Consider the following 13,022-nt stretch of genomic DNA (forward strand, 5'->3'; position numbering starts at 1 on the left):
TGTAGTATGTGAGATCGAATATGACCATGAATATAAAAAACTTATATAAAACGAAGACATTTTCATTGTGCCTGAAGATAAGTGATTACGACATAGTAGATCTATAATTGTTTCAATAATATTTTATTATTATTATTATTATTAAAATTATTATTATTATTAAATATTGATAAATACATTTTTTTAAATATAAAGTTACAATTTTCACTTATACCTTCAATTTAACTATAAACAATATTAAGTTGGTGTAGCGGCATTTACAGTATCCTTAGACAACGTTGTCGCGGATGAGTTTTGTTCTTCTTCTTCCAAAGGATGGGCAAGTATTTTATCTATTATTCCAAACTCCTCTGCTTGAGGAGGAGACATGAAATTATCCCTTTCCATACAGCTCTCTAATATAAATAATGAAATTAATTTAAAAAGAGCATATAAAAACATAATGAAATTATTGTTATAATTGACCTACGTATTTTTTCTAGTTTCTGTCCTGTATGTTTGACATACAAGTTATTTATTTGTTTTTTAAGTTTTAATATCTCTACAGCTTGAATTTCTATATCCGTGGCTTGACCGGATACTCCTCCCGATGGTTGATGAATCATAATTCTAGCATTGGGTAAAGAATGCCTCATACCCTTTTCTCCAGCAGCTAAAAGTAAGCTTGCCATTGAGCATGCCTGACCTACGCACCACGTTGCAACAGGTGGTAAAACATATTGCATAGTATCGTAGATACCCAGCCCTGCTGTTACACTACCACCAGGCGAGTTAATATACATATGAATAGGATTTTTACTACTCTCTGATTGAAGAAAAAGTAATTGAGCTATAACCACTGAGGAAACATTATCTGTAATCTATTTAAAGAAAAATAGAAGATAAATTACTTTTTATTAGACTGTTAGATAAAAATGGTAATCATAAATTTGTGTATATTTTCTGTAATAAAAAGTAAATATTACCGGACCCATAAGGCAGATTATTCTCTCTTTTAAAAGACGAGAATAGATATCATATGCGCGTTCTCCTCTTCCACTTTGTTCCACTACTATAGGCACAAAATTTAAGTAACGCGTGCTTAATTGCTGACCGTAACCCTATTTTCAAAAGAAATACATAAATCAATTAAATTTATTCTATTTATTTTTTATTATCTTAAAAATCATTGGAGTAAAAATACGTACAGTAATACGTAGTAAACTATTGATTTTTTGCAACATTTCCACAAGTTTTCTTTTATAACTAATATTTTGTTTTTTATTTATAATCGTTGATTAAGCTCATTAGTTCTTTTGTATTAATATTAAATACACTTAAACCTAAAGAAATAAATAATAAATATACCAACATTTTAATAATTCACAATATAAGTCAATAGTTTGAATAAAAGAAATACCACCTCTGCTAACAAAACCTGTTCACAATATTAAGATTAAATTATTTAATAAACATTAATAGGAAATATAATGTCGAGAAAAATGACATATAGAAGTAAATTACCTGAATTTTTTAGGTTATGTTTTGGTATTCGTATCGTTAAAATATCAGAAGATCTCAGTCGGTAATAGTAAAGGACTTTTTATCATGCAATTTTTAATTTGTATTTTTATGACATATAAAATTGAATACTTATTATTTTAAATATTATTTTCAAAATTATTTTACTTTAAAATTTAATATTGTTACAATTTTTTATATTTGAAAGCAAAGAATGTTTTACCATATGAATATTGTAGTTTAGATAGAATTTTATTGGATGGCGGTATTATCAAATGTTATGCAATTTGTAGGTTAAAATAAACATTAGATTTATGAATTAAAAAGATTTGTATAATATTAAATTAATATGAATTTAAAATAAAACTGAGAAGTGTATGTTATTTTTTAATTACTTCAATTAATAATCGGAATATATGTGAGTTTGTGCAACGATACATATCTTACTATCTACAATAATGTTATCATTACTTATAAAAAACAATTCAATAACTAAATTATTAGTAAATTCATTAAAATCATCTCTTATACTTTCACAAAAACGTACAGTATATAAACCTAGTTCATTATTACGTAGAATAATAGAAAAACAAAGGTATTTGAACATTTGTTATTTAAATTAATTATTATTGACATGTAACTATTACATTATTATTATTATTATTATATTTACTTACAGGATAAACAATGGAACTAAATTCTCTTTGATAAGATGTAAACAAACACATTCATTAGATATAAAGCCTATTTTAGCGAATAACGTCATTTTGTATAAAAAAAAACATTTTAGACACTTATTCATTCACTTATTTGGTTTATGCAACACTGCTGCTTGGTTATTCTTAATTTATTATTGCTCCAGAGATATGTATCAGTCTTTTATGACTGTATCATTTAAACAATTTTTAGGAAACAATTATCCAATTATTTCTATGTTTGTGGCTACAACACTCATAGGTATATATGAAAATTATGAAATCTAAAAAATGCAATTAATTTGTACATATGATCTACTAATCATTATATAAATTGATAAATGATAAATATTTATTTCAGGACCATTTTTTTATGTGTTCGCATGGTTTCTTAACTCGCGTTTAATCAAATGCATTATTTTACATAAAGGAGGCAATCATGTTAGCTTTGTAACTAATCATCTATGGAAAAGCAGAAACACTATAACTATTCCCATCGAAAAGGTAAGAGTAAATTTGATAAGAAAATAAATATGTTACTGTACTTATAGTGCGCATATATTTATATATTATATTATTATGTAAAAAAATATGTCAATAATGTTTAATATTTTTAAGGTATATAGCTTACATTCTAGAACTGAAAAAGCAGGAGCATATACGCCTATCAAAATAGAATCTTATAGAATGTATTTCTTAATCGATAAAAGTGGCAACTATGTGAATAAGGATTTATTTGATTACGCGGTTATGTTTAAAAAAAATGTGCAAATAACATAGTAATACAATTTTTGATTAAAATTATAACAACGATCCATTAATCAGTAACCTTTTATTTAGTAGTTATATTTCTATTAATATATCTTAAGAAGTACAAATACAAAATAAATAAAATCTTTTTAAGTATAAGAAACGTATAAAAATCTCTGATTAGTGCATCTGTAACTTATCGTTAACAATATCATTATGTGTAAATATATTTATATATATATATATAGAGAGAGAGAGTATTGTGTTTTATTGCACCAGTATTAACAAATTTTAATTGATTAACTGTTATATTTATGAAGTTATTTATAATTATTTGGTTTTCTTTTTAACGTGTGTGTGTATGCATAATAGTTATTAGGTAGCTTTCAAAATCGTCAGTATCTTTGATTATGTCGATCATAATATTTGCCTGAATATTTACTATAACGATCGCTATATCCATCTTCTTGATATTTGTCTTCAGCCTTATAAAAGACTCCAGGTGCAGATCCAACATGTTTTTGCCAGTAACGCGTCCAGTAGAGATCTTCTGGATTTATATCTTGTGGATGCTTAGCATTTCTGAATACATGTACACAATATATAAGACTCCCCATCAGGGTTAAGAACCCAAAAACAAGAAAAACTATACCTAAAATCCTTAAAAAAAATAAATTGTTTTATTAGACAGATGCATAATTAAAAATATATTCGTAAAGTGATGCACTTACCATACAATCAATGGTTGAAAGAATTGTATAACTATAACGAAACCCAAAGTTACAAGGATTAAACCAAGATTCAAAATTAACATGAGACAACAAATTCCTTTTGTATTTGGGCAAAAAGGATTAGGTGTCGACATGGTTTCTATTATAATACCATCTTTCCTTGAAGTTTGTGTCTTAACTGTTGATATTCCAGATCTCCCAGAACCATAACTGTAATGACTAGGAGCTCGATGATCCATTCTAGAGCTTGGGGCAAGACTGTGATGAGATCCCCGACTAATGACAAAGAATTATTTTATTCTAAATATAATTATTCTTAGTTTATCAGTCATGGTAATTGAACATAGTTATAAAACCTTATTTCTGAAGTTGTTCTATAAGCAGCGCTTGTAACATAAATATCTGAACCATTATCACAGATACTACCATGTGATGCACTTTTATTAAATGGATGTCGAGATGGAGCAGAAAGTACAGACCCACGACTATTGTGCGCACTTTGTGATCTGCTCTCCTCACTTTGGTCATATTTTTCTTTACGATGTTTTCTTGCCGGTATGACTGGCTTCACCTAGAAGAATGTATAGAATCTTAATTTAATTTAGCCCCTAAAATTATATCTATATGTAAACTTACCATCGTAGTATGGTCATTGGTCACAATGTACTCCGACATAGTATGGTCCGAAGGAGCACGTTGACTTTCTTCTCCATCTGTCAGATAATCACGATTCATACCTCTATGGTAACCTAAATATCTTGATGTATGAGGCATGTTGATTTCTTTTTATAAACTTTTTTAACAACTTGTATTTTTATTAATAGGTTTATCACCTTCTTTTCTCATTTAGCAGAGATCAAAATCATAATAAGAAGTATAACTGATCCTAATGCATAGAAAAATTGAAAGACAAACTTGGATATTTAAATATTCTTTTAAACGAGTTAATTAAAAATACTTACAGTTAATATTAACAAAGAATATATAAATTATTTGGATAACATCGTAAGCCTGAAGCAAAGTATCCTAATTTATTAGATGATTTTTAGAATTCTAGAAAAAAGAAATATATATAAAAAATATCAAAATAATTTCATATATATAGCAGTAGATTATATAAATTTATTATCACTATTATTATTATTATTATTATTATTATTATTATTAATCCATTTTTGAAAAGTAAGAGTCTTATAATTCAATACACAAGTACATTATGTATCCATTGTTGTCTCTCTCATTTCATAATTGCATATAATTAAAAAAAATGGTCACGAAAACATTGTCATATTTGTAAGCGTAGGTTGTGTGTATGTATGCATTTATACATGCATGTTGTATTTTATTCATGTATCAAATACTAATTTGGTATGATGATGTCATTTAAGAAGGTCGTGATCGATGTCCTCGATAGGTAATAATGATCGCACAAATATTTTATCGATACAATCATTATTCTTTTCTTATATACAAAGATCGTAAATAATGTCACAACGTTTTATTGTCGCAATTAGAAAAATACCATTAATTTTTAATTGAAATATTGTGTAAGCAAAATTGCAATGAAATTTGATTGAATATCAACGTTTATTAATATTCAAATGTTTTCGATTTTCATAATAAGAAAAGAATAAAGAAAAAATTAAAAAGGAAAAAAGAAAAAAAATTTGTTTTTACCTCAATTAATTCTTTTCTAAGAATATAAAAAAAATTTTTAAATAAAAGTCCACATCCTTTGCGCATGCGCATTACATCATATCGCCGTGTATGCACTAGATCGTAATTTTGTTGGAACCACTTGTTGATTTATCGGGGAAAAATTGAAAATAGAAAGAATCCTTACTATTGCTATACATCACCCGCTGATATTTATAATTTTGGATATAAAATATATAGAAAAATAGAAAAAGATACGTAATATATTAATTGTCAACTCGTGTAAAACGGGTGTTTATTATATTCGTTTTACTTTCTATTCGTGGTATAGTCGTTGGTATCAATTTTTTACAAGTCAATAAGTATTTTATATAATCTAAAATAAATAAATTATATGTACATTAATATAAAAAATGTAGAAAAATAAAAGATTCTTTTCTTTTTACTGTAAACATTCTTAAAGTGTTTAAAATGTTGAAAACGTGGAAATCAACTTACTTTTGTTCTAGTATACCTCCCATCCTCCTTATTTTCATCGGAATGCACTAGATCAAGTGTTCTCCAAGTAATCAAAAGTCCTTGATTTCACTAATATTTGAATAATATGTTCAATATTTTCAGGCAGCTTGATATTTTATATATTCGAGAAAAATATATAGTTCGTTAAGAAACGTCTTTTTATACTCAACATTTTCTTATTCGACATGAAACAATTAGTTCGCATCGAGTTAACTACACTGTAACGCTTACGAATGTGTACAAACGCTTCACTGACTCTCGTACTACACTACTACTATTCTACTATTCTACTACTACTACTACTACTACTACTGGAGAGAGTGGTGTGCCAAAGCGAAAGGTGCATTCATCGCGGTTTAAGCTTCAAAGACGCTTCTGTATTGCCTTTAAAAAGCAAGCTAAGGCCGACCACTTTCGCACTTTTATTATATTCAATCCACCTAATTAACAATCCTTATATTTAAAAAACATCAACCATAAATTACTATTATTTCGAAGATAGATCTAAAAGAAAACATTTATTCTGTAACTCCGTTTATTTAAGGAATTTTTTAATTAAAGTATATTATTTATTTTTAAATATCTTTAATCGCTTATTATTTTCTATTATTTTAAATTTCTTATTGCAATCATTTATTTATCTACGCACACTTATTTAAATGGGAATACATTTATAAATATTTTCGAGTCCTTTCACATAATTAAAATTTGAAATATCTCTTCAAGATTAAAGTAACCAATAGCAGAAAAGAATTATTTTTGTTAACGAATCAGACGAGTTTATGCAAGCGTACACACGTTTCTATTAGTGGAAACTTAAATTCGAGAAAGAATCCCGCTTTGTAGACTGCGTACTCCTGAGGCGCTTATATATTTTGTTTGTAACATTTTTGTATTTTTTTTTTCTTGAGTGATTTAATTAATATCTATGTAATAATATTATTATTCTATTAAACGTATACGTTAATGGATTTTATCGTCTGGATTTTTGGATAATTATTAAAGTATAAATATATTACGTAAGTCATTTGCAAAATTGATTATAATAACGTTATATTTGTTATTAAAATATAAAATTTTTCGTTAATTAAAATAACGATTCTTATTAAAGCTAATTATTGTAGTATAATTATCGAAGATTGATTATTTTTGTATGTACTGAAGTTTTAGGTTAATTACTTCTGCTTTCGCGCCAAAATTAAACATCAAATTTGTTAATTTTAGGGATACATTTAACATAGACAAATCTTACAATAAATATCTTTTTGATTAAAAATTAAAATTTTTTGGTCATATCTTCTGTATGCATTAATTAGATTTTTATGTGAGTGAAGGATGTAAGATGTCCCAGCACGGTGCTGCACTACAAACATATAATCAAGAATTAGTAAAATGTAAGTTAATTTTTATTGGAATATTTATCATTTCTTCTTTCCATAATTAGATTTGTTTAGATTTGTTAAATTTTCTTGACAGTTTTTCTGAAACTTTTTCAAGGTTTAGAAGAAATGAAATTAAAGAGAGCAGAACTGCAAACCCAAATTGACTCACAAGAAGAAGAAAAGAATAATCTACAAAGGGAGATAGAAAAAATGTCACATAAACTTACACGACTGAACGATAGCCTTGCTAAAAGGGTAGCAGTTAGAAACGAATATGACAGAACTATTGCGGAGACTGAAACAGCATACATGAAAGTAAGTTATATTTATTTACAGTAATTCCTATTGATGAATTATTTTAGATTCGGAATTATTTTAGATTTTAGAAAGTTCGCAGTTATTGCTCAATATGATTAAAAGAGAAGCCACAAATTTAGATCAATCATTGGTGAAGGCCAGTATGGATAAACAACAATTTAGACAATGATCAATGAGTTTACAAAAATATTAATAAATTTTTTATAATGTATTTGTTAAAACATATACATTATAATGTCTATTAAAGGAATCAATCTAGCGATTTGTAACGAGTACAAAATTGTAATTATTTTCTATAAGATGATAGACTATTTTGTAATTATTATACACGATGCTGAAATATTAATAATGTATTGTACAAATTTTTCATAATTTATTATTTATAAACATAATAATGTACATATATATATATATATTTATATCTATTTTGTAGTTGTATGATTTATAGTCATTTGACTAAGTATTTTTTTTCATAGGATATTTTTTTGTTATTAAAAAATTGCGAATATAATATACTTAGAAATATAACGACGATGTATTAATATAGTTTCTAAGAAATTTAATTCATATTTAATATTAGTCAATTATCGAAACTAATTCGTATCGTTTTAACTTTCCTATAATAAACAATTGTTCTATAAATTACATAAAAAGACTGACCAAAGATTGTAGATTAATTTATATAATTGTATTTTATATTTTGTAGAAATATATGTAATAATATTATTTCTATCGTGTATTTAATACTTCATTCTTTTTAATTACATGACTATTAAATAGAACCTATAATATAATAACAATAAATAATTTATTTAGAAGTTAATAATATTGTTGTATTCCTATTAAAAATTTGTTTTTTAATTTGTACTGACGAGTACAGGAATATACCGAATATAGTTTAATATTTGCGAACAATAATATAATAAATTAAGTAAAGTTAAACTATTTGTATATTCCGTGTCAAATAATATACTTTACACATAGTTTATGCATTTCCAAGAGCTTTTTGTTCGTTCCAAACTTGTAATAATTCGTTAGGATTTCCATACCCATGAGAAGTAATTACATATTTATAATTGAATTTGGTATAATCTTTTTTATAAAAATGAAATTCTTCGCAATGAAATGGTTCTATATCGGCTTTCTTAGCTACTAGACCCATAAAAATGTCATCGAATTTGAAGTGTTTCGTATAAAAACTGGTATAATACATATCTAAGAGAGCTTCTCGTGAAAGTATATACGCGCCAGCTGTAATGTATGGTGGCCATAAATGATACGGATATTCTTCCAATGAAACATACCATTTAGATGATCTATGACGATGTGGAGATGAAACGAATACAAAACCTGCAAATAATCTCACATCTTCTGGAAGTTCAAAATCAAATACTTGTCTTTTCTTACGAACCAATGATTCCGTCTTATTATAAATATATAACGACGATAAATCTTTAAAAATTCTTTCTTCATTTATACTGTTGTTTATTTTTGTAAATATATTTTGAGTATTTTCGCCATTGTTATTTAAAACTGTAGTTAGTTGATTTCCTAGACTGTAATTTGGATTATTAACATTTTCCTGAGCAGCAGAGGCAACTTCTAACTTTACTAATTTCGCATTAGAAAGTAATTCTTCTTTAACATTAGTACTTGTATCGGATATATATTTTGTAATTAAATAATTATTCTCATTCTCATTGTTCAATAAATTTGATACATGTGAGAAATTTTTTTTCGATTCATATGGGTATCTTATTTCTCTCTTTTGAGAAATCTTTTTTGGTTCTTTTAAATAATCCGGATAATTGGTAGGATTTCTTATAAATCTTAAAACATTCTTAACTGAAACATACATGTCGTCATCGACAAACATATAAAATTTGGAATTAGAGCAGTATTTAACTGCCCATTTAAAACCCATCATTGTTTTAATAGTATTATTATAGTATGTGTCTATAAAATTTGCTTGTACGATATCTTTGTATTTTGTTGCTTCAAGTTTTATTTTAGCTTGTAGTTCTTCGTCTTGATGAGGTACACCTAATAGGAAAACTGTTCTCGACGGAACATCGAAAAACCTTTTTTCAAATCCCCATGAATGTCTTATTGCTATTCTTCTATCAAAGTTTTGTATGGCTGATTTAATAATGTATACTATACGAAATTTACTACGCTCAGTTTCAATGCATTTCTCTTCGTTGTTGTGTATAAAAGAATAATTATATACATTGATTGGATCGACAGCAGGTTTTTGATTGTATCTCAACGCATTTGCAAATTCATGTACGTCGCCGTTATAAGGATAAGAAAAATGTTCGTCGTACATAACTTCAAACATATGAGTAAATGCTCCAAAATAATTCAAGATCATAATAAAACTAATGGAAAGAATAATGTATTTGAACTTCGATACAAGCTTGTAGCTTAACCGGTAACAAGGACGTAGTAAACAATACATTTTATCACAGTCTGAATTTAAAAATAATTTTTTTACATGCCACGTTATTTATAATCTATCTTTAATCTTTCTTGTTTGTAAAGCAACATATCTATAAATAAAGAATTAAAATAATTCTATTAACAAAATTATTTCTTTTGCACAAGTTGCATAAAATATAAAATACTTACAACTCTGATTTTACTAAAAAATGATCTATATAAGTTAGAATCAGATAATAACCAAAAACATAATAGTGCGATGATTTATTTGATTATTGCATTTCTAGTGCTTTTCCGTTGAAATAGATTTTCATGAATAATAAATACGCTATCAATTGGCACTAAGGTAATGTGTAGATTAGAATTTTATATTTTATATTTATAAATGGCACTAATGAGTTAAAATTCCACGTGAGTCGATCAAAACATTTGCAGACAATAAATTCGTTGACATCCATTGATACCGATTAAGAATGACAATATAACCTTATTTCATCTATATTAAATTACTTTAATTCAAATAATTTTATCAATTATATTATTAAATAAATTCTTGTTTGTTTCTATTATTAACCCTTTCTAATTGACGTTAACCAAATTATAGATTAATCGAATTATAATCGAAATATTATCGATATTGCCTATCGAAATTTATAAAAACATTTTATTTCGATATTGTACGGATTTTGATTTCCGTATAAGATTCAAAGTAAGATAAATAAAAAAATAGTTAAAATTAAAATAAATTAATGAATAGTTTTTTAATTACATAAATTAATATTAAAAAAAGATGTTTAAAAGGCGGGAAATTCAACTGAGATTTTTACGAAATTCGAAATGTCTTACTGCAATGAATTTTAATAAAACATATTAAACTAATTGTCATAAAAAAAGAAAAAGAAAATGAAGAAATCTTTTCAACAAAGTACCTCAACAATATCGAGAGATCATATTATCGAAAAGAAACCTTTTGGATTTTGCTGCAATAAGAAAAATTTAGATCCTGAAACCTTTTATGATAGACGACGACCACCATTTAAGAGTTCTTTGACTGACGTAGTTGTTGGAAATGGCGGTCAAAGTTTAAAATTTCGCGTTCAAGATATTGCTAAATTACCTTTTCCAATTCAACGTATTACTTCTAGAACAAAGAGTGCAGCATTTCTTGGCGGTTGCAAACACTGTCGAAAAGCATTGCGTTGGTATTTAGAAGATGAAATTTCACTCGCTCGAAACATTTATGCACGCGAAAGACAAAATCAGTATAATTCACAAATGGATAAAAATGTCGAAATAGCCAAACATAAAAGTAAAATTATATTTATTTTTATTTGCAATTATTATTTTTCTTTTTTTATAACGAATCATAATTTAGGAAAAAGATTTGATCAATTTCAATTATTGATTTAGAAAAATGGCGTAAGGATCGTAGAGCAAAACGTAAAGAAGAAAAAATGTAAGCACGTATTTTTAAAAATTAACTTTACTGAAGACATTATATTAAAGATTGTAATTTGGATAAATAAAATTGTTATTTGATGTAAAAATGTAAATTCTACTACATACGAATGATAAAGAATATTTCTGAAATATTTTATTAAAAAATATATTTAAGCAGAATACAAAAGTTCGTATAATTTTAAAGTTTAATCACAATTTATTATTAATTTTAATAGTTTATGGGTTTTTTTAGTAGCGTGTTTTATATAGGAACAAAAACAGAACTAAATATATTGATATGTGAAATTAATTAAAATTCACAAATAATAGTAATAAGATCAACAATTATATTAGAAGCTATTGACTAAATTTATAACGTTGATAAAAAATTTATAAGCATTGCTCTTATTACATACTTTTTATCTGTCCACAGTAGTATTAACAGAATATAAGATATATTATATCCCATACGATAAATATAATCTTATTGAACGACGAACGATATAATATATTTTAAATTATTAATAACTAAATGTATAAATTGATACATTTTTGAAATAGTTATTAACAAATTCTTTCAGTAACAAATATGAAAAATTATTTGTCTATAATACATATAACACGAATCAGAACTTAGCGTCAATGATATAATAAAGAATATGACCCAAAATACTTGAGAAGTTAACGAAACCGATTTCTCTATATGTAGATTTCTATCAATATAGAAAATATGGAAAATACTATACAACTTCATTCAGTAATAATTAATTAATTTCATCTGTTTATCACTTTAGTAATACTGATATATATTTTTAGTTGTTTTGTTCTTTTTATGCTTTTATTGTATGTAATAATTTATCAAAACAATTAATTGAGTAATATATATGCATTTGATTCGTACAAGAAAATAAAACCTTACAAATTATTTGTAAAAGTAATAGAATTGAAAATAATTCTTCATTTCCTTTTCAATATCAATTGAAATAAAAAAAAAATATAACGATATATAAAAATATAACGTAATAATTTTTTCGAATGTCAATATTGAAAAAGAATAATTTGTAATTATTGAAAATGATATACTGTGGATAGAAAATATCTTTATAATAAGCATGCACGATCCTAACACTGATTTAACGGATTAAATTGAATTAATCTTTGGTGAAGTATTTGTTAAAGTGGTGGCACGCGTGAAAGTTTTTATTAAATAATTAAAATTAACTTCGCGTTTCAAATGAATGATAAGTTCGATCAGTGAAATATACCTATATTAATAGAATTATGTATGTGCAATAGGTATATATGCACGCACCAGATAAAAAAATTATATCACTATAAAAAATACTTAATAATAAAAAAGAAATCTGTTTACCATAATGAAAAGAAAAATGAACATCATAAATTAACTTTTATACCATTTTTTTGAATACCTCCTTGGAACTGTTATTACTTTATATTTGACTTTGTTAATCCTGTTATAATGATACCATATGCATGGGAATGTCATTTTCTACGGCTACGGTAAGTACTTCCTTCTTCCTGTTACTCTTCTATAAATTTACCGTATCACCTTTTTTATGAATCTTCAA

The 13,022-nt window shown here is 25.8% G+C and overlaps 5 protein-coding genes across 12 annotated transcripts; 2 read left to right on the forward strand and 3 right to left on the reverse strand.

The window, feature by feature from the left end:
- Positions 1-46: 46 nt before the first annotated feature.
- Positions 47-1,579, reverse strand: LOC122523120 (ATP-dependent Clp protease proteolytic subunit). The gene is made up of 5 exons (XM_043644725.1): positions 1,403-1,579; positions 1,188-1,322; positions 966-1,100; positions 470-860; positions 47-395 (listed from the first exon to the last, which is right to left on the reverse strand). The coding sequence occupies exons 2-5, from the start codon at positions 1,221-1,223 to the stop codon at positions 238-240; spliced, it is 720 nt and encodes a 239-aa protein (XP_043500660.1). The 5' UTR covers positions 1,224-1,322; positions 1,403-1,579; the 3' UTR covers positions 47-237.
- Positions 1,580-1,656: 77 nt separating this feature from the next.
- On the forward strand, positions 1,657-4,481 carry LOC122523121. 2 transcript variants are annotated; one of them, XM_043644727.1, is made up of 4 exons: positions 1,657-2,095; positions 2,180-2,457; positions 2,557-2,699; positions 3,870-4,481. In XM_043644727.1, exons 1-4 carry the CDS (start codon positions 1,959-1,961, stop codon positions 3,897-3,899), a joined length of 588 nt encoding a protein of 195 aa, XP_043500662.1. In that variant the 5' UTR covers positions 1,657-1,958; the 3' UTR covers positions 3,900-4,481. The 2 variants fall into 2 exon arrangements, with proteins under 2 accessions (XP_043500662.1, XP_043500661.1); XM_043644726.1 differs by lacking the exon at positions 3,870-4,481 and adding an exon at positions 2,814-3,186 and having other exon boundaries at positions 1,682-2,095.
- Positions 3,236-6,162, reverse strand: LOC122523119. 2 transcript variants are annotated; one of them, XM_043644723.1, is made up of 7 exons: positions 5,831-6,162; positions 5,354-5,708; positions 4,639-4,729; positions 4,313-4,562; positions 4,033-4,247; positions 3,677-3,952; positions 3,236-3,605 (listed from the first exon to the last, which is right to left on the reverse strand). In XM_043644723.1, exons 4-7 carry the CDS (start codon positions 4,448-4,450, stop codon positions 3,341-3,343), a joined length of 894 nt encoding a protein of 297 aa, XP_043500658.1. In that variant the 5' UTR covers positions 4,451-4,562; positions 4,639-4,729; positions 5,354-5,708; positions 5,831-6,162; the 3' UTR covers positions 3,236-3,340. The 2 variants fall into 2 exon arrangements, with proteins under 2 accessions (XP_043500658.1, XP_043500659.1); XM_043644724.1 differs by lacking the exons at positions 5,354-5,708; positions 5,831-6,162 and adding an exon at positions 4,890-5,070.
- A 402-nt stretch (positions 6,163-6,564) lies between these two features.
- Positions 6,565-7,738, forward strand: LOC122522949 (Sjoegren syndrome nuclear autoantigen 1 homolog). Of its 6 annotated transcripts, none has more exons than XM_043644400.1 (4): positions 6,565-6,870; positions 7,076-7,245; positions 7,328-7,548; positions 7,596-7,652. In XM_043644400.1, the coding sequence occupies exons 2-4, from the start codon at positions 7,194-7,196 to the stop codon at positions 7,617-7,619; spliced, it is 297 nt and encodes a 98-aa protein (XP_043500335.1). In that variant the 5' UTR covers positions 6,565-6,870; positions 7,076-7,193; the 3' UTR covers positions 7,620-7,652. The 6 variants fall into 6 exon arrangements, with proteins under 6 accessions (XP_043500335.1, XP_043500332.1, XP_043500330.1 ...); XM_043644397.1 differs by having other exon boundaries at positions 6,573-6,870; positions 7,168-7,245; positions 7,613-7,738; XM_043644395.1 differs by having other exon boundaries at positions 6,575-6,870; positions 7,613-7,738.
- Positions 7,739-8,387: 649 nt separating this feature from the next.
- Positions 8,388-10,598, reverse strand: LOC122523580 (beta-1,3-galactosyltransferase brn). The gene is made up of 2 exons (XM_043645424.1): positions 10,183-10,598; positions 8,388-10,103 (listed from the first exon to the last, which is right to left on the reverse strand). Exon 2 carries the CDS (start codon positions 10,010-10,012, stop codon positions 8,537-8,539), a length of 1,476 nt encoding a protein of 491 aa, XP_043501359.1. The 5' UTR covers positions 10,013-10,103; positions 10,183-10,598; the 3' UTR covers positions 8,388-8,536.
- Positions 10,599-13,022: the final 2,424 nt, after the last annotated feature.

The sequence above is a fragment of the Polistes fuscatus genome, unplaced genomic scaffold, assembly GCF_010416935.1.
Source record: "Polistes fuscatus isolate 324 unplaced genomic scaffold, CU_Pfus_HIC Scaffold6, whole genome shotgun sequence".
Lineage (NCBI taxonomy): Eukaryota > Metazoa > Arthropoda > Insecta > Hymenoptera > Vespidae > Polistes > Polistes fuscatus.